General features: G+C 53.2%; 5 protein-coding genes across 5 annotated transcripts; 2 read left to right on the top strand and 3 right to left on the bottom strand.

The window, feature by feature from the left end:
- Positions 1-1601: 1601 nt before the first annotated feature.
- Positions 1602-2530, bottom strand: H310_02629 (hypothetical protein; the record flags this gene model as incomplete). The annotated part of the gene is made up of 2 exons (XM_008866202.1): positions 1602-2418; positions 2463-2530. 2 exons carry the CDS (start codon positions 2528-2530, stop codon positions 1602-1604), a joined length of 885 nt encoding a protein of 294 aa, XP_008864424.1.
- Positions 2531-5751: 3221 nt separating this feature from the next.
- H310_02630 (hypothetical protein) lies at positions 5752-6539 on the top strand (the record flags this gene model as incomplete). Its single annotated transcript, XM_008866203.1, has 3 exons — positions 5752-5898; positions 6041-6102; positions 6179-6539. The coding sequence occupies 3 exons, from the start codon at positions 5752-5754 to the stop codon at positions 6537-6539; spliced, it is 570 nt and encodes a 189-aa protein (XP_008864425.1).
- A 1850-nt stretch (positions 6540-8389) lies between these two features.
- Positions 8390-11548, bottom strand: H310_02631 (hypothetical protein). Its single transcript, XM_008866204.1, has 8 exons — positions 11115-11548; positions 10892-11035; positions 10507-10827; positions 10181-10461; positions 9597-10134; positions 9301-9539; positions 8994-9234; positions 8390-8929 (listed from the first exon to the last, which is right to left on the bottom strand). The coding sequence occupies exons 1-8, from the start codon at positions 11484-11486 to the stop codon at positions 8411-8413; spliced, it is 2655 nt and encodes an 884-aa protein (XP_008864426.1). The 5' UTR covers positions 11487-11548; the 3' UTR covers positions 8390-8410.
- A 675-nt stretch (positions 11549-12223) lies between these two features.
- H310_02632 (hypothetical protein) lies at positions 12224-16426 on the top strand. Its single transcript, XM_008866205.1, has 17 exons — positions 12224-12423; positions 12479-13216; positions 13264-13490; positions 13565-13598; positions 13683-13833; positions 13881-13988; positions 14051-14326; positions 14370-14704; positions 14750-14805; positions 14851-14931; positions 14978-15128; positions 15179-15463; positions 15508-15579; positions 15633-15713; positions 15764-15928; positions 15976-16038; positions 16093-16426. Exons 1-17 carry the CDS (start codon positions 12250-12252, stop codon positions 16225-16227), a joined length of 3132 nt encoding a protein of 1043 aa, XP_008864427.1. The 5' UTR covers positions 12224-12249; the 3' UTR covers positions 16228-16426.
- Positions 16427-16494: 68 nt separating this feature from the next.
- H310_02633 (hypothetical protein) lies at positions 16495-17322 on the bottom strand. The gene has a single exon (XM_008866206.1). It carries the CDS (start codon positions 17280-17282, stop codon positions 16608-16610), a length of 675 nt encoding a protein of 224 aa, XP_008864428.1. The 5' UTR covers positions 17283-17322; the 3' UTR covers positions 16495-16607.
- Between the last annotated feature and the right edge of the window lie 1450 nt (positions 17323-18772).

Here is an 18772-nt window from a genome sequence, read left to right on the forward strand (position 1 = left end):
TATTGCAGAATCTGAATATAAATATTTGGAGGACACTGTCATTTTGAATACTGTGCCATGTGATATGGCTTCGCAACTGACATGTCAACTAAAGTAGACACTTTCAACTGCCTAGGGAAGGTTTGACCGCGCGGATTATCGTAAAACGTAATAGCTGTGAAGAAATAGAAATAGCCGCTAAGCTAAACTGCTATCAAAATGTATGGATCTGGTCAGATTTGAAATTTGGGGTGCATGTTCTTTTAACGTCAAGTTTGAATGCCCCTCCGTTTCCGGACGATTTTTCACCTCTTTTCCAAACACAGCCTGAGATCGTTTGTGTAGTGGAGACCACTTTTCGAAGGGGTCGTCGCTCCAAGCGGAAGCAGGTCGCACGGTCAGCCCAACGGGACGCAACAGGGCAGTTTTGACTGTACTACAAAATGATCCAAATCTGGAAATCTTTAATGATCCTTTTGATGGAAATCTATTCGACAAGCCCACTGCCGTGGGCACTTATGTTGTATAAGGCCTTCAACAACTATCGCTCATGGACGCAGTGCAGACTGTGAATGTATATCGTTTGATCGTCCCAAGCAGTGGATGGCAACTATGACTGCCCAGGCCCACAGGACATGTTTTATGGACACGCTCGGTGAGTGGTTGAAACTAGTCGTTGCATTGCCACAGCGGAGCCTCGCGATTTGGAGTGCTATGAAAAGATCAACGAGCAATTGCGCGAAAAGCCTATCCTGTCCAGTCTACTTGCGCAGCGCTTTCAAAGTACTTTGAGCATCATACCGACGGGGCGATGCAACGTGATGCAAGTGCGGTTGCATCGACCCATCTTCCCAGTGCGTTTCAGCTTGACCGTCAAACCATTCAATACAGGACAAAGGCGTACCAGCAGCGCTTTGGATGTGTCCCAAGATTTACTGGGGTCTACACCAGACGACGCCATCGTTGGTTCAAGACGAGGATTTCCTGAGCAAGTGAGGTCAATCGTTGTGCTCTACACTTATGCGGACGTCTTGAAACTTTCAAGGGTATTCTTCACGATTTTGTCCTTCTGGAATTGACAAGTAATTTGCGTTTTGCATATTTTTGAAAACATGATAAATTGTGTGCATTTGGTCAAGGAGCAATTTGCAACCAAGACGCCGGTGTCGGAACAACATCCTGCCGCTTGTCGTACCTGTTACGACCTTGAGCAGTGAACTCCTAATTCCTCAACTGTACCTGGAACAGTGATTGAATGTACAGTACCATTTATAGATACATAGAGTACTCCATAAATATATGAAACACGGTACATATATAGAGAGTACGCGTAAAAAATGATGTGCGCTAAATTCTTCTGTACATCGAGAGTACCAAGACTGTGGCGTTTGGTTCCGATGAAGGGTGTACCGCCAAGAGCATAGTCTTACACTCACAATACAGCCAGTGTGACGGTAATGGGGGGAAGTCGTAAGTGCACAAATGATAAGGAAGTTCAGGGGGCTGAACTTACACGCTCGGCGTCACCAAGAGTAGAGTACTACTCTGTTTGGCAAAAGTTGCAAGTGAATCTTCACCTCAATACACAAAAGCAGTACAAAGAATCTGAATATTTTTACTTTCTACAAAGCAGACAAGCCATTGACCAGGTCGCACAGCTCATCGAGACGATCTTCTTCCTCCAGCCTAAGCTTGAGCATGTCGAGAACAATAGAATCATCACATTCCGCTTGTTTCTGTCGTTTGCTTCGTGGCATGTCGTAAGTGTTGTTGCCCTCCACATCTAGGCACGCTTGGAACACACGAAGCAGAATCTCAAAAGTCTTGTCCAGCGTCGATGGCGCCAAGTCTTCAAACGACTGCTCGACGGCGCACACTAGGTCTTCAATGGACGAGCATTCCATTCGTTGCTGAAGTGCTTGAATAGAGTTGAAAAGGCCGAGGTCAAGAACGTTCATGTCGGGCGATTGGGCCGGCTGGTTGAGCACCATGATGTCCCAACCACCCGACATGCAAGCGCTGACCACGGAAACATCGTCCGGCGCGACGTGAGACTTGGCGTTGTCTTGTTGCACGAAGATCGTCGGCGGGGCATCGTAACTGAAGGGGCGCCACTTTTGCTTGAGTGCGGGAATGACCTTGTCGACGAGGTATGACCGATACACATCTCTTGTCACTGACACAGGCTCGTAGACAATAGTCCCCGCCGGTCGATTGACACTGTTCCTCTTCGCTGCCGTGGAGCGCAAGAACGGCCAGCATCCCACCTTGCCGTCCCACCCATGGCGTGGTCTTGCGACGGCAACCAAGAACATCACCTTGGTGATGTGCGACTTTCCTTGGACTTGACGTCTTGAAGGCTTTTCCTCGTCGGTCCACATGTAGAATTGACGAAGAATCTTCGTGATATAGAACGATATCACGTAACCTGTGACGACTCTGCGTCATGCTTCCACCTCTAGAGTGCCGTAGGAAGTCCTCACCTCGCCTTGAGCGCCTCTTGCGCTGCCTCCAGCTCTCGGTGCCTCGCTTCCGGCAGCACCGCCACCATGGCCTCCTGACTGCCCGTGTTGTCAACGGGCAGCATAAAATCCTGGTCAAGAACTTTTCGTCCACGTGGACGACGTTAAACAATTCATTATGGCTCTCGTTACCTAGGTCTGACGTGAAACACTTGCAGTGGTTGATTCGCGCCTGCTTATGGTGTTCCTTGAGTGCCGACCGTGTCCAGCAGATACGCTTGAGGATCCACCGCTGCTTGATATAGTTCCAAATGGTCAATGTAGATAAACCAGTGTGGGTGGGTGGCGAGGCTCCGGTACGTTTGTCGAAGACGAAGGGGTGTTGCTTGATCCGCCGTTCAATTTCGTCCAGCGCGTAGGTTTTCTTCCGACCGTGAAGGTGATTTCGCGTGGACACGTCTGCGCGGCTACCACGTGGGCGAGCCCTTGCTCGCTGCATGATGCGCCACCCAGTCGTCTCATGGACGTTGTATTTGGCGCAGACGTCGGTGACGATTTCGCATGAGAGCTTGCCATTCGAGCTGCGCGTCGCAAGCTCTTCATAAATAGCATGTCGCTGGTCGTTGCTCAGAAACGTCTTCGATTTTGTATGCGAGTTTTGCATCGTCATATCGTTTGCAAAACGCCATTTAAAAAAGATGTAAAAATACCCTTGAATGTGTCGTGCTTCAGTGAGCAGAACCACCGATTTTCAGGCCAATGGGATGGCGTTAAGCCCTTGACTTGCAACAATCGCCAAACAGAATGGTAATATGGAAGGAAGTAGATGACCTTCAACGTACAGGTTCATGAGCGATTAGCATATAGCCATGTAACATGCTGGCGTCCATCGAGAGGGACGTCAAGCGTCTGTTGGCTGAATGTTCTAAGTTTCGGAGCCTCGTCAAATGGTGTCGACCATTCGCGATTGAGAAGGGATGACTTGATGGTCATCATCGTCCTAACCCCCCGTTCAACGGCCGACTTCCATCGAACAACTGGGTCGACGATGATTTCATGGTTAAAAGATGCAGAGTCCGAACAGGCATAGACTTGACTTCATTGGAAGGCGGGCCAGATTCACACTAGTCAACCCATCGTAGATAATGACGCGCCAGCCCTACATTCGTTCTCATGTCTTAACGTGTCGTTTCATGTGAGCGGATAACATGCGGCATTCCCGGAATAGCCTAGTAGCGAGAGCGCGTCCAACTCACGCGCCATCGACAGCAACACGATCGGCTCATTCGAGCCCCGAATCCGGCACAGAGGATCCTTGAGCTTTCGAAGTCTAGTCGACATCCACATCTCCGGAAGGATCGGTTTCCGTGCGCGAGCTACTGGATCGAGTTCCAGCTACGTGTCAGCCTCCGAACGCCTTCCCATCACGTCAACTTGACTAGCTGGTGTCAGGCTTAGGACGCCGTGCCCAAGAATCAGTCGGCTGTGGACGACCACGCCAACTTTGTGCAGGAACGTGCCGTGGCTGATCCGCAGGCCTTTCAAAGTGCAGTGGAATTGAACAGTATGGTGACCAACGCGGATGCTTTCGCGTCGTAAGCTGCCGCGCGTGACTGTCATTCTTGCTCACGTGTGTAAGCACATGGGGCTTCGGATTCGAATTTGGTCCACATGGATCTCATTTCAACCTTGGTGTGTGGCAAACATCTCAAAGTGAAAACTGGAGAAACGGCTTGTGTCCACAAGCACCGGCAATCCGTACCTGCTTGACGCCTTGTCGTTGGCCGATCTCGAAATCTACCTCACGGTGCACATGCTCACGACGGGCCTCCTGCACGACGTGCCCACGCAAACAGCGCCAGATTCGTATCCGCACGTCATGCGCATCTACGAGACCGTCAAGCAACACCCCAAGGTGATGGAGTGGAACCATCGAAAGAACTGAAGCTCCATCCGAGATCACGATCGAGTCCCGACATCGCTTTGCTGCACTTGTCGACGTCATGCACCGCCAGTTTAGCTTTGTTCATAAGCTAGGCGTGTGCGTTGGCCTAGAGTTGAAGGCGCAGTTCTCCCATGATCTTTATCTGTGGTTCAAACTACAGTGTGCCAAACATCCCCATCAAGCGATGGTGCACACCGTCGCATGCCGCACTGACGTGGTCATGGGACTGTCCAAACGATATTCTCCACTCAACGTCCTGTCGTGGAGGACAGCCAAACGGATGCTCCAATACCGTCAAACGGCCACGTCTCCGCGACCAAGTGTAGGCAGGCATCTCGTTATCACCTCGCACACACTCGTTGCATGAATGTGTTCAATTTTGTAGTAGTATGCGTTTCTGCGGCTGTTGTTACAACGTTGTTCGTCCTAGTAGCGTCGCGACGCCGCTTTAACACTCACGAGGACTTCCCCAATGGCTTGAGGGTGATATAATCGTACGAGATCCCCTCGACGACGTTGCATGTGCCGTTGCCCCCTGTGATGCGAAACGCGTCCCCGGTTTCCGATGTATCGTCAAAGACCTCTTAAAGTCTTTCGATCGTTCTTGCAACGGACGTCGAGATCAGGAAATCGCGTCTACAAATGTTCTCCTATCGTACCATCCTGCGGCCTGTGGGACAGGGCAGTTGTGACGTTGTCGACAGCACCTTACTTGCGAATATGAGGACGAAGCATCGGAACAACCTCTTCTCCACCCTTCCAATATGCGACAAAGTGACGTCGCAACGCTACAAGGTGTACGAACAACCGTACGAAAAACAGCCGCAGACACTACTACAAAATTGATATGTTCCACCACCATCAGGCGCCGCTGTGTCTGCGATAAACACGGAAGAACGTCGTCACGGTTCCAATATTCGAAGGGCTGTCGATACGTCCTTGCGATATTTCTCTTGAAAGTGTAAGGACATATTTGCCACACCGTGCGACGACCGAACTTCCGCCCAGGAAATTACGCACGACATCTCGTGTACAATGTCCTGCATGCGGTCCCTTGGCGAGGAGCCCCAATTGTGCGTGTCACCGAACGATTCCTGTCATCAGGAAAGGTTGCCTCTAACGCTTCTCCCATCCAAGCACTGGAATCGCACTATCACGAATGATCTAGGTAAAGTCGTTGGCGTGCGTGTCCGAAGCGTGTCGCATTGTCCTTAGAGTGATAGAATTGGCGCCTGTATGCTGGGACGAATCGAATGTTGTAGGGGAGCATACACCGTGTCACACCGACGGGTTGGTTTGGAATATCTCGTCGCCCACCGCTTCCACGTTGACTTGTTGTGTTGCCATTGTGCAATATACGTCGACATGACCACGCTCCTCGCCCTCGCTGCCCTCTCCGCGTTTGCCGGCGGCGGCACCGAAGTCTCCTTAGGCCAGTCCACGTACGTGGCGAGTATCCGTAAGACCGAGACCGGTCAGACCGAGTGCGAAGCAACCTTGATTGCCCGCAAGGTGCTCCTCACCAGTGTTCCCGCGGGATCGTGATCCACGAGAAGTACGTTGTTCTTGCGTGGTGCGAACATCCGTGTCGTGTTTGAACAAGTTTGGACAAGTTCGAACAAGTATGAACATCGGATATGTTCAAACTTGTTAGTACCTGGATTGGTACGGTATCTCTAGGAATGTCGGCGTCTGGTCGGGCAAGCACGCCCCTAGGTAACATGCTAATTCACTTTTGCTTTTATCGAAGACAGCGCTAGTCAACACCAGTCTCAGCTTGCTGCACACGAAGTGCGGAAGTGAGAACAACCAGCGTCTACTGTGCCGACTCGTCGCTCAACTACGCCTCAATCGGGTCGCGCTACTCGAGCGGCGACAAGGACGGTGAACGCTTCAAGATCGTCAAAAAGACCGTGCACCCTCAGTACAACGAAGAAACGCTCGACTACGACTTTGCCATCCTTGAATTGGAAACCGAATCCAAGTTCCCTCCCGCCGCGCTCAACTGGGACGAAGACGCTGTGACCGAACCCGGAACTGTGTCGTGGGTGCGTGGCTTCGGAGCGCCTGCGATTGTCGATGAGATCTCCGGCTTGATCGCGTTTGTCAGACAGAACTCCCCCGTCCTCTTGCAAGCCGAAGCCACTACTTAGTATCTGGTTCAACGACGACTACCAAAAAGCAACGAAAAACCGAGCCAAACGCTTTGATTCCATGCTGTGTACCAAAGGCGCCAACCATGACGCGTGCACAAACTACGATGGTGGACCATTGGTGATCGCCCGCGACGGTGTCGAGTACGTCGCCGGTGTACTGAGCCAACCCCTTGGTTGCATCTATGCAAAAAACCACCCTAATGTGTACTCGCGAGTGTCGGTTGCCCGCGAGTTCATCAAACCCTTCTTGCCTGACACCCCCATAATCCCCAAGGTTGCTTGCTAAGTAGTACTGTATGTATCATACCACGCAGTTGTACTTGACAAAAGATAGCGCTTCCTCGTCTTCACTTCGTTTTTGCATCCAGGTTCGAGATGTTAGCGGACACTGTGAAGAAAACTGTCATCGGTGCCAGTCCACTGGCGATCAGCCTTCACATGGCGTCTTCCTAGTCAGAGCTGAAGTCACCCGTGTTGTGAGATTGAGCCCTGCTAGACGTTGAGTTCCACAAGTACATGTGTCATGCAGCAAGAGTAGTCAAGTCGATCAAGTGGGGGAGAGATGTCTTGTGTCGCCCCGAGGATGCAGATTGGATCGTCTGTATCCACGAAAGACACGTTATCCTTCTTGTTCTGGTGTTGAAAAAGTGCACGGGGTCCAAATTTCACGACCAGTAACAGAGACTGCATGTGCGATGGATAAGCTATGAAAAGGTACGCGAAACAATTATGTGCGCTCACTAACATCGTCTACTGTAACAGTGAGCGAAGGCATCCACCCGTCTTACGGATATTTATCCGAAACCAATCGCAAATGACAGGTTGTTCAAAAGTCACATTCCCGCAAGGTTATTTTCAAAAAGACGCATGAGGATCAAGGTAAAATTCATTGGTTTTCATCAATCATCAGCCTCACCACTATCACTGCTCACATCATCATCAGAAGAGCCGTCGCTCAGCCCCCCAGCGTCAATTGCGGCCACGTATCGGTAAAGCTCCATCAGATGAACGTCCGCCTTCTTGACACAACCGAAAATAGTTTATGCGGACACTGACGTCGCGGGCGGCACCACTCTCCGCATCCTCTTGCCGCATGACGGCGTGCATGTTGAGTATGATAAGGCGCTCCTCCAGCGTGAGTGTGCGTGTGCGCTTGCTTGTAACAATTCCGTGAGCAGTGCCGAGGTCATTGGCACGAGTGTTCGCGGTCCCATGGCGTCAACGAGAGGATATGAAATGGACCAAAACCTAGTTAAACGATTTAGCGCTTTATGGTCTTTAACGTATTTTCTACGAAATTCATCTGTGACTATTAAACTTAGAAGGTTATTGTTTGAAAAGGTTTAGAATACATTAAAATTGGAGAGTTTTGGATAAAATGGGCTTGTTCTTGAATGTTCAGAGGCTATCTATTTCTATAATTAAACTTGAAATGACCTCTTAAACCTACAGACCAAATTTCGTCAAAATTTGATGTGGGGAAGGCAGCGAGCTGAGCCAGGAAGGTTGGATGCCTTCGCTCACTGTAAACTTGCGAGATTTACATAAGAAAGAATTGCACACCAAGACTGTGACGATAGTTTCCTATGAAGGGTGTACCTCCAAGAGCAAACACTTACGCTACCGCCAGTATGCGTGAATTTGCGAACATATAGACGATGAGAAGAACATTCTACTTTGTAGGCAGAACTGGTTGTCTTGTTGATCAGTGTTGGCAAGAATGCCCGGCATCGTTTCATCGTTGTCCATGAGCTCAGTCCCGAAGTTCTGGACAGAACCAATCTTCTTTTCATGCCAGCTGAGCGTCTTCAACCCTGGGGAACATTCGCCGTAGTCGCAACACGACGGAGAAGGTGGCACAGGATAAATTATTGCGTTAGAAGACGGCGGAGCGAGACAACTAGATCGTCAATTGCTGCTAGCTCCTCCCGCAGTGTTCGGATGGGGTGTAAGGGCACGGGCTCTTCGACAAAGGGCTGGATGGCTGTGTCCTTTTCCGTGATGGACCGTCGGTAGTTGAGCCGTGGCGCAGGCATCTTGGTGAGTTTCTCGTTTTCAACGCGAATCCTGTATCCTGACGAGTTGAACGAGTTGCGCTGGAGCTTCTGCGTCAACTGTTCCCGGACAACTTCGTCCATGAGAGAATCGCTGGTGGAGCACTGTCGTAGCCCGACGGACGGCCGTCGTCCGTTGGCGGCCGGTGACAACAGTCGTGGCAGTTTGGTCTCGTCTAGATTGCTCTCGTCGTCGCTGTCGCCTTCGTGAACACAAGTGACGTCTCCCCCTAAATCCATTGCGTCTGTCACGAAGCCGCCGCGGGGCCGCGACATGAGTTCACTCGTTGTCGGTCGCGTCACGAGGGAGCTCACTGATCGAAACGCACGGAGCTACAAAGCCAAGACACCATGAACGGCAGGCATGTGGCTGAGATGGACAATCCGTCGCACTTACCACTTTAACCATTAATCGCTTGGACTGGTAGCGGTTCAGCTTGGACTTGCTCGCGGCTTCGCGAATCACAATCAAACTATAATCTGCCCACGTCCGGACGTCGGCCTTGTCCGTGGGGTTCAGTACGACTGGGGACCCCCTTTGCCGCGAGTTGACGTAGCCGCATACTATTTCCTCGTACATTGAGCCAGCACGCTTGGCGAGCTGCCAGAAGCTCAGTCTCTCGTTCATCTCGCAATACCTAACCGCATCGCCATCCATGGTCACAGTCAAGACGGATGGTTGACCGAGGGGGTGGCCATCTTACCGGGATGCTGGCAAGACGTCAAAGGTGGAACCTTTGTCTCCGAGCAATTCGTCCAGGATCGCGTTTACGTTTCGGTTCTCCGACACCATCGCAAGCATCCGACTAACCAAGTCATTCGACATAACGTAGTCCGACGACGCCCGTATTGTCGGGCTCGAGTTGATGGTTGTCTCCGTCCGCTGGTCGAGGATTTCGCTGACGCAGTGCACGTGTCGTCCCGTGTGAAGCGACGACGTTCCCTACAATGTCCAAAGCGCATTAGTGAGTCCGTGCAGCGAAATGTAGAGGGTTCCTACATCGGTCAGATCGGCGAGGCTTTTCCGGGATCGCTGCGAAACTTCGATCGCTCGGAGCATCACGACTGACGCCAGAACTAGCGAGTCGCTGGCCAGGCCATGGTTGCTCATGTCGCTCATGATGAGAATGCAGTCATACTGCGGCACGCGCAGGTTCTGGGCGTGCCTTCGAATGGCCACGTTCGCCTCAATGTGGCGGATGTGGAGGTTCTCGAGCGATCGAAGGTCGAGGCCGTCGTTTTGAAGCCGTTCAGCGCGCGTCTCTTCTGGGACTTCGTTGACCAGATCGACTTGGGTGTCGGGGGCGGACAAGTGGTTGAGCAATCTCAGGATGTCCCGGATATCTCGGTGCCATCCACAAAGCATAATGTTTTTGGGCGGGATCGGCATGGGCTGCTTCGGCATAGCCGTGATCGGCGTCGAGTCAACCGGTGACGTCGCCGCCGTGTACGTGTTGTCATCCTCGGCCAGTACAATGATCTCGTCGCCTTCTTCTATGACGCGTGCAAAGTAGGGCCGGATCCAGACCTTGCCAGCGCTGCAACATGTATTAGGACATGCACCACAGCGCTGTGGCATCGTACGCTGTCTTGATCCCGATTGGGATCGCGTTGTCAAAGCGGCTCGCGAGCTGACCGAACGGGACCCCGACCAAATCTGGCCACGCCTTGAAGTAGAATTCGTTCCCATCGAACCCCAACACAGCATTGTACACGTCGGACAAATGCGGCGACCGCGAGCATGTGATTACGAGCCGCCCGATGATGTTATGCGAGTCCACCGTTTCTAAAATGTCTCCGGCGACGACCTGCAGCAACGTGTTGTTGTCGACATCCCCGACATCCGCGACGACGTGGCCTTGTAGCTACAGGGCCACCGTCAGCCATTGCAATCGAGGGAGAGGGAGTACCCGTGGAAGGCTCTTGATGACCAAGAGCGTCCGCAGAAGTGCGGCGTCCGACACGTCGGCATGCTCGTCGCTCGACATGATTGTGATGCTTCGGGCAAGGTGGGCGGACACGCGTAGGAGATCTGTGGTCAGGAGCGGGTTCCCGCAGCACACGACGAGCTTCGTCCCTTTCCAGTCGGTGATGCAATGGTAGATTTCGGCTTCAAGCTCCGTCTTGTCCCTCGTACACAGCACAACGATGACGCCGCCGCCCTCGCTCTGGTTGGCGGCGCAGATTTCCCGAATGAACGACAAGGAGTTTTCGTTCCATCCGAGCATGAGCTAAATTGCGAAGGCGCGGTCAAGCTATCTGGGGGAAGCAGAGCGAAGGGGCAGTTCAACGTACCGTGTGGTTGTTCTCGATGACGGTGCCCTTACCTTCCTTGAGCTCGTCCATTTTCGATACGATCCCGTCCACAATCACGCCAAAGATCACATTTACGTACAGCGTGCAGACCAGACACACCATGACACTCAGCGACCGCAACGTCTACAGCGTGCACCAGCACCACGTCAGTCGTTATTACGATCGAGTTTACAAGCAGTTCGGAAGAGGTTGTCAGACGTACCCAAAGAAAGGAGAGAGTGCCCTGGCCGTCGTCGTCGCTCTTGGGGTCGAGAGTATCCATGACAGCTTCATAGGCACATCGGGGCAGCGTGATGTTGTCGGCTTGGTACGCAAACGCTTCGTACGGGATCAAGATGAGATCGAGGAAGACCCAGAACAAGAGGAGCCCGATCGTTTGGCCCTTCTTTGACGAGATGGCCGTGTCGATGATGTATGCCGCGAGGTCGACCTGGTACCTCATGTGTGCTTTCCAAGGGTGCGACGGATGCGCGCCGTCGCCGTCGTCGTCGTTCCCTCCTCCGCCATCCATGCCTTTCTTCGCCGTGCATGGTGGTTCGTCGCCGTGGAGCTTTGGCATCACTTCGCCAGCCATCCCTCGGTAAAACAACACGTCTGCGGCCGTCTCGGTCGCGCTCTCCGAAAGGTGGAGACGGTTACACCTTTTGTTTCAAAACCGTGGGGGTGTCGGTTTCAAGATCAAAACGCGCTCAAGGGTAAGAATGAAAGGAGCTTCTGACGGTCATCTCCGCAAGAGCACCGATTCAACTCGTCTCTATCGTGTAGTGCCTCCTGTTTCTTTCACGTCCGGTTGTTCGTGGTGCCCCACCGTGCCCATTGGGTGCACCCATCTCCTGACTTGTAGAAAGGTCACGTGTCACGTCAACGGGTGAAACGGCGAAGCCGAAAGGTCGCTTGGTTGGTCGTGGTGCTAGCCGTCGGAAGATACCGTGCTCCCAAGCATGGCGGACTGCGCTCCCGCACGAGACCGCTGTGAAGCAGCCTTGTTGCTTCACTGCATGGTTACAAATACCCCCTCAAACCTCAGGAATTGCTCCTTCCATGCAGTGGAGTGTTGGGTGCATTCTGAGTGACGGGGTGGCCGACATCGTTCTACATGGCATACTCGCGTCATCCTATAGCACCTATACTCCCCTTGGCGCTCGATCACGGGGGGTAGCCGCGACTGCGACGGACTGTGAAGGCCCTGCCTGCACCCACGACGATCTTCTCTGTTGCATTTTACCATGTGCGACACAATAAGGCATATCAATGACAACATGGATATCGAGTTTCACAGGAATATCAATTCAAGCAGTATTACCGTTTCAGGCGAAAGGTCACACTGTCGGGCGAAGATGGATCCGGCGGGGACTGCGGCGGCGCTCCGTGACTCCATGGATCGGCGGAGAACAGCCGTGTCGGCCCCACGACCGACTTCCCCCAAGCCGCACACCCTTCCACCTGTCTCGGCCGCAGTCGTGGCCAAGAACACCACCGACCTTCTCTCAGCATACAAGCAATTTCACAAGGTAATTAGCAGCGTTTCTATCGTCTGGGACCATGTGTGGCCCACACAAGTGCTAGGACAAGCGAATTCAGGCCAAAGCACAACAGCGCATCTCGATTCTCGCGGCGAAACCACCTCCGATCATTGCGTCGCTCCCGCCGTCGCAGGACCCTGGGCTTCGAATGGCAAGAGATCGCATCTCTGCGAAATCATTCAACCTCGCGTCGTCGTCCTTGCCAGAGCAGCGCGCCTCGCCGAACGTGCCACCAGCCAACGGCGTCAAGCAGGACTTGATGGACGAGTACAACTTTTCCCCAGACGAGATTAAGGCTATCATCAAGACTCAATGCGCGATTCGGCGGCACTTGGCGAAGAAGAAAGTGCTGGCCATGGCAAAACCCGCTGAATACGTCCGATTCGTGTGCGAGCGTCTCTTCGACGAGTGCTGTCGGACAGAGCCACTGCCGGATGGGATGTCGACGCACGAAGACGGGTACATCGTCGTCGGGGGACCCAACTTGCCCCGTATCTTGCGCATTCTGGAAGACCCGACCAACATCAACTTGGACTTGCTCCAGAAGCATACCATTGATCGCATTACAGTGGCTCATGCAGCGTGCCAGCGTGGCTACCTCGAGCTACTTTCGTTGCTCGTTGCGTTTTGGAGCACGCAGCCCCCTAGCTCGGATCGTTGCGAGGAATCGTCCCACACAACTCTGCTGTACAAGCTGCTGGACCAAGTCAACCAAGCCAAGCGAGAGGGAAAACTCCTTCGGGAATGCGGTCTCGACGTGATCGAAACCATTAAAGCCTTGGTACCTTGCCCCGCCAAGCCGCCAGCTCATACGTAACGTGTCATTAGGGCCTGGCACCCGACTACGTGTTCAACGCAATCGATCAGTTCCATTTCAAGGACGTGACTCTCCAAGACATGTTTAAAATCTGCGGCCACCCCATCGTCCGTGCCCGCGACGTCCATGGAAATACGCCACTGCATTACGCTGCCGAAGGTGGCTACGTCAACGTGTGCGAGTTCCTGCTCGAGCATGGCGCATATATCAACGAACAGAATGTTCGAGGCGAAGCTCCGTACGATTACTTCGTTTCTGAACGACGAGGGTATCGATCCAAGTCTCGAGGACTCATGGATGGTTGGATTGTAGGCTGCACTTTGCAATATCCAGCATGCACGAGTCGGTACGTTGGTCTGTTTCGTCAAGCCCGTGTGGCCATTGAAACGTGAGGCTGTGATGGTTCTGATGGCGGTGTTCTCATCTGTAGGTGTGCGAGCTGCTCGTGCGGAGGAAAGCAGACGTAACGATTGCGCGATATCGCGCTGTGGAGCTCGACACGGGACAGCGCCTTCGCGGTGTCATCGTGACAGCGCCAGCAGGCGAAGAGCAGTGCCAAATGCTGGCGGAAGGCGCTGCAGGTGCGTCGTCGTTGCAGTCATCGTACGAAGCACACGATATGCGGTAGTGCTAGCAAAAGCGCGGAAACCCAACACAGATGTCAAGCCAGCCACACCGGCAACAAAACGCGTGAGCCCTGGCAAAACAACCACCCGTTTCGTCCAGGCGACCGTTGGTACGTCCGCCGCTGAGAAACGTGTGGTTGTCATGTACTGACAACATCGTTGTCCGATGTAGGCGTGTGCATGCGGCAGTTCGACCACGACGATCCGCGGCTGGGTGAAATGGTATTTTTCCGCCTCGCGCCGTCCTTAGAAGACACCCGGAACCGCAACTCGCCGCTCGTGATCTTTTACATTGGCACGCATATTTCGATGCCGCGGTACAAGATCGCGCTTGCGAGGCAGTCGCAGACCAAGATTCTCCATCTCTTGATCGTCAACATGCCCAAGGTTGCGTACATGGCCATCGATCACTTTCGCACGCCACTGTTTCGATGTCGAGTTGTCCCAGGTTGTGGTTGGTCCCCCGCCGTTTGTTCCAACGCAGGTTGTAGGCATTCGAACGGTCGGCCAGAGCTGGCACACAGAGGGCTGGCTTTCCAACGACGATCGGCGGAAGAAGCTTGTGCACAAAATGAAGCAGAAGGGGCCACCCGTGCGGAAAGCCCCCCGCCGACGCAAGTGGCTCTTTTACATGTACCAGGCCATCTTGAAATGCTGGGCGTTCGTGCTCGGCCACCGCCCAAAGCGGCGGTATCGAAAGACAGACAGCGTGATCATGGACACAGTACTCCAAGCAGTCGGCAAGTCCACGGGTATCGTGTACGAGTACCGATACGAAAGCGAGACGAGCTCCGGGTCAAGCCCGACGTTTGAACTCATCATTAAGGTATGCCGCCGTGCGTTGCGGAGCAAGTTGCAACGATGTGTGTAGTCGGAATGCAAGGAACTGATGGCCCATCCGTGGGTGCAAAAGCTGCGCGACCACAAGTACGTCGTCGCGATCGATCGCCATGGCCCACCGTTGCTTTTCAGATGGAATATCTTTGCACGCAAGCACTTTATGCGCCAACTGCGCGTGTACATGCTCTTCTTCTCGTCGTACTTCCTCTCCATGTACGTGAACCTGCTGCGATGGTTGTTTGCAGATCAACCGTTGTAGTGTGTTGCTGGTTGGGGATACGTCGATCGGGCTGAAAGAAGGCGGGTACCAAGCGCCGCTGTTTGGGACGATGGCCGGGCCACTCGACTACTTGCGCGCAATTGCGTCGTTCATTTGTTTGATTTTCACGGCGCAATACACGTGGCGTCACGTACGACCTTTCCGCGATATCGGTGCTGCGCTGACAACTGCGGTTGGTAGATACAAGAGATCTATCGCGGCGGGTGGCTCCTCTTTTTCACATACTGCGCCAATATCTGGAATATCTTTGACATGGTCCTCCTCTGCGGCATCTGGTTCACGACCATCTTGGACTTTATCGTGTACTTTCGAGCGTCGCCCGTCGCGTGGGACACGTGGAGCGCTTCCGCTTTTATATACGAAGACCATTTCCGCGTCAAGACGTACCAAGAGTCGACCTTCAACGTTGTCTTGTACCGCGAGTACGACTGGCACACGACCATCATGTGCATCACCGCTCCGCAAGTACGCCCGACATGTGGTCTCCCCCCCTCACGCGGCGATCCTAGATATTTATACGGTGGCTGCAGTTTTGTCGTGGCAATCAGACGCTCGGGCCGTTTGTTCGCATGATTTATCAAGTGCGCGCGACGGCGTCCTCCTGGCGATCCCGCCCATAACGGTCTGTTTGTAGATGATGGGCGATATTGCCATGTTCTTGTTCGTGTTTGTCCTGTTCCTGTTTGGGTTTGCTTTTGCATTCTACGTTCTCCAGGTAAGCCCGTCGAGAGATCGTGATGTATGCCCAGGACGCGTGGTCTGTAGCTGAACGGGTTCCGCACCCTCATGAGTTCGACCAACTCGGTGTACCAAATGAGCTTGGGGCAATGGGACTGGGCATCGATTTCAGCGGGCGGGCCGGTCGCGGTCATGCTGTACATCTTGTACACGTGCTTTGGCACGATCATGATGCTCAATCTCCTCGTCGCGGTGGGTCTACTCGTCGTCATGTCATCTTGGCCGACCGCCGTGTCTAGATGCTCGGCCGGACGTACGAAGACATTTGGGACGACCGGTTGCTTTTTTTTCACCTCGAGCGCGTACGTCGTGTGGCCTGTGGCCATGCTCGAGTCCATCTCATGGTGCGGGCGTAGTCGCAAACGATTCTGACCGTACAGCACAAAATTGACCCTGACAAGTATCGACGCAAGTATTGGTGCCAGACGCTGTACGCGTTGGAGGGCGACGCTGCGATCCAAGGTATTCCGTACCAGCATTTCGACGACTGAACGCGCTACTGGCGGCTGCATTTCATCTCCGCCTGATCGCAAGTACTTCTGCCACTTCCACGCGTTCGCGGGCTGTCGATATAGTGGCATTCAATGCAGCCGAATCTACAACAGGGGTGTGAGGATGCAGAACCGGTAGTTGAGGTCTTTTTGCCTCAGGGAATGCGAAATGTTTCTACTCCTTTGTACCCATGTCCTAGAGAGCAAGGTGGCGCCTTTGTTCCGTCCTCAGCACGCCACTCCCACCTGAGACCTACCTAGTCAAACCCTGACGACAGGAACGATAGCAAGCACTTCAGCCATGAGTGAAAGCTCCTGTTCACTTTTGCTGCTTCTGCTATACCAACGAAAGCTCTCTTGCAGGAACCTCCACTCGTTAATCATCTTCGCCGGGGCAAGCATCCATTGCACGCGCCAAACGTCAGCAGGCCGCGCGTTGCGTTGGACAGATATAAAAACACGTCCACGTGGCCGTTTGTAGCAGCATAGTGCATGGCATGCTCGCCGCCTTCATGTCGATTTCTGTTAAGGAAGCGAACAACTTCCAGGTGCCCCCGTTCTGCCGCATAGTCCAGCGCCATCGTCGTGCAGCCTTCGCGTCGATTGGTATGGAGAAACTTGACAATGTCGAGGTATCCATTCGACGCTGCGATATCCATCGCCGCGGTGGTGCAGCCAACTGTTGGGGCGTGATAGTGCAAGTACGTTAACACGTCATAGTGGCCATTCTGCGCCGCCAAATCGAGGAGGTTGCCGGGGGTGGCCTGCAATGTGTACCGAGCCTCCAGAGCCCTCAGGAGGTTGAGGTTTCCCAACTGGGCGGCCAACAAGAAGAGTACGTTTTGCATGTACGGCATGCACTCGGACAACAAAAGTAGGCGAGACGGCGGGTACCGGACCAAGAGCTCTTGGACATCGTCAGGGCAGTACTGCAACGTGTACTTCTTGAGCTCATACGGGACCATGTGGTGGTAAATGGCCAGCATGTCGTAGAATAGACCGCCTTGGTAGCTGCAAACGACGGCCATGACGTCTTTGCAGCCGAGAACCGACATGGCGGCTGTTGTAGCCGTTGCTTTCTCGCCCTCGGCTGGCATTTTCGATGTGTGCGATGGGGTGGGCAGTTGGTCCCGAAAAAAGCGAGCTCTGTGATTGGGTGATCTTACAACCCAACAACACTTTCACTTGCCCATGCGCTCCAGGGACAGGGCGGGCGCTGGACCGTCCGTCGGCAGGCCCGGCGCAGGTGCGCTGTCTATTCCTAGTTGGAAATTTGTGCTGGCGGTGCATCTCAGGTTTTCAACTTGTTCGACCCAGCTGCCACGAGCTCTAGAGCGTGTGGGCGTCGCGGGGAGTGTGAATGGCAAGGTCAAGTCGACAGAATCCGAGCAAGGAATGGATGCCTAGAACTACAAGGGAATATAATATACGCTGTCAACGCAAAGCCAGCCCTAGCACAATTCGTTGGTAGTGTAGAGATAGCGGTGCCCCCTTTCTGTAATGGTTGTCAGTGGTCCGCATGAACTATGTTTTTGCATCTCCAATGCCCCTTACAACGTCAAACACGAGAAGCGCTGAAGCGAGTCTATGGTAGCCTATTGATACTTCGTGAAAAACATCGGTAGTGTGGACGAACAACTTCGACATACGGTTATATTATAGCCAAGTACAGTGACCGACGGAATGGAACGCCACCCGAAGTTTCGACGAATGCAACTCTACTTTTGTCCAATAACACATCACCAAAAAATAATGCAACCTGATTGGCTTGTGAATATTTTTTCCCGCCGGCGCGAGTTCCCTTTAAATTGTGATTGCCTTTCATTCAGCATTTCATGACCGTGAACTCAACACTTCGAACGCCAAAGCGGTCGTACACCGTGGCGTTGAAGGTGCAGGTGCTAAAACTCCTTGAGACTTCAAGCCAGCTCCATGTCTCCAAGGAACTCGGCATACCTAGGCGAACCATTCGTTCTTGGGTCAGTCAGCGCAACGAAATCCTCAAATACAAAGGCAACAAAAAGCGTATGAAAATCAGCCCTGGCGGCCGCTGCGAGACTTTCCCCGATCCAGTAGGTCTCGTCGAGTACATAACGGAAATGAGGGTACGAGAAAGGGCCTTAACAACGACTCACATTATCAATTGGATTAAACGCCACCAAGTCGAATGGCTTCGCCAATACCTCGCTGGAAAAGAACCTGGAAGGGGCTACCAAGGGCTTCTCCGTCTCCTCCAGCGTTTCTGCCATCGACACGGATTCTCGCACCAAAAGTCCGGCTACAGCAAGCAAACCCAAGCCGCCTTGATCGAGGTTCGCGACGAGTTCGCCGACGATTTCCACCGCGCCTACCGAGGCTATGACAAGGACGCCATCTACAACGTTGATGAGACCGGTTTCCACTATGATATGCCACCAAGATACATTTGGTCCGTACGTGGGTCGGGTGCAAAGATTTCCTCTGGCGAAAAGCACTCGCTTCGAATGACCGTTGTCTTGACAGTACGTGCTGATGGCGTCAAGCTGCCCTTGCTCTTCGTCATACG

Source organism: Aphanomyces invadans (genome assembly GCF_000520115.1).
Source record: "Aphanomyces invadans strain NJM9701 unplaced genomic scaffold supercont1.4, whole genome shotgun sequence".
NCBI classification, from domain to species: Eukaryota; Oomycota; class Saprolegniomycetes; order Saprolegniales; family Verrucalvaceae; genus Aphanomyces; species Aphanomyces invadans.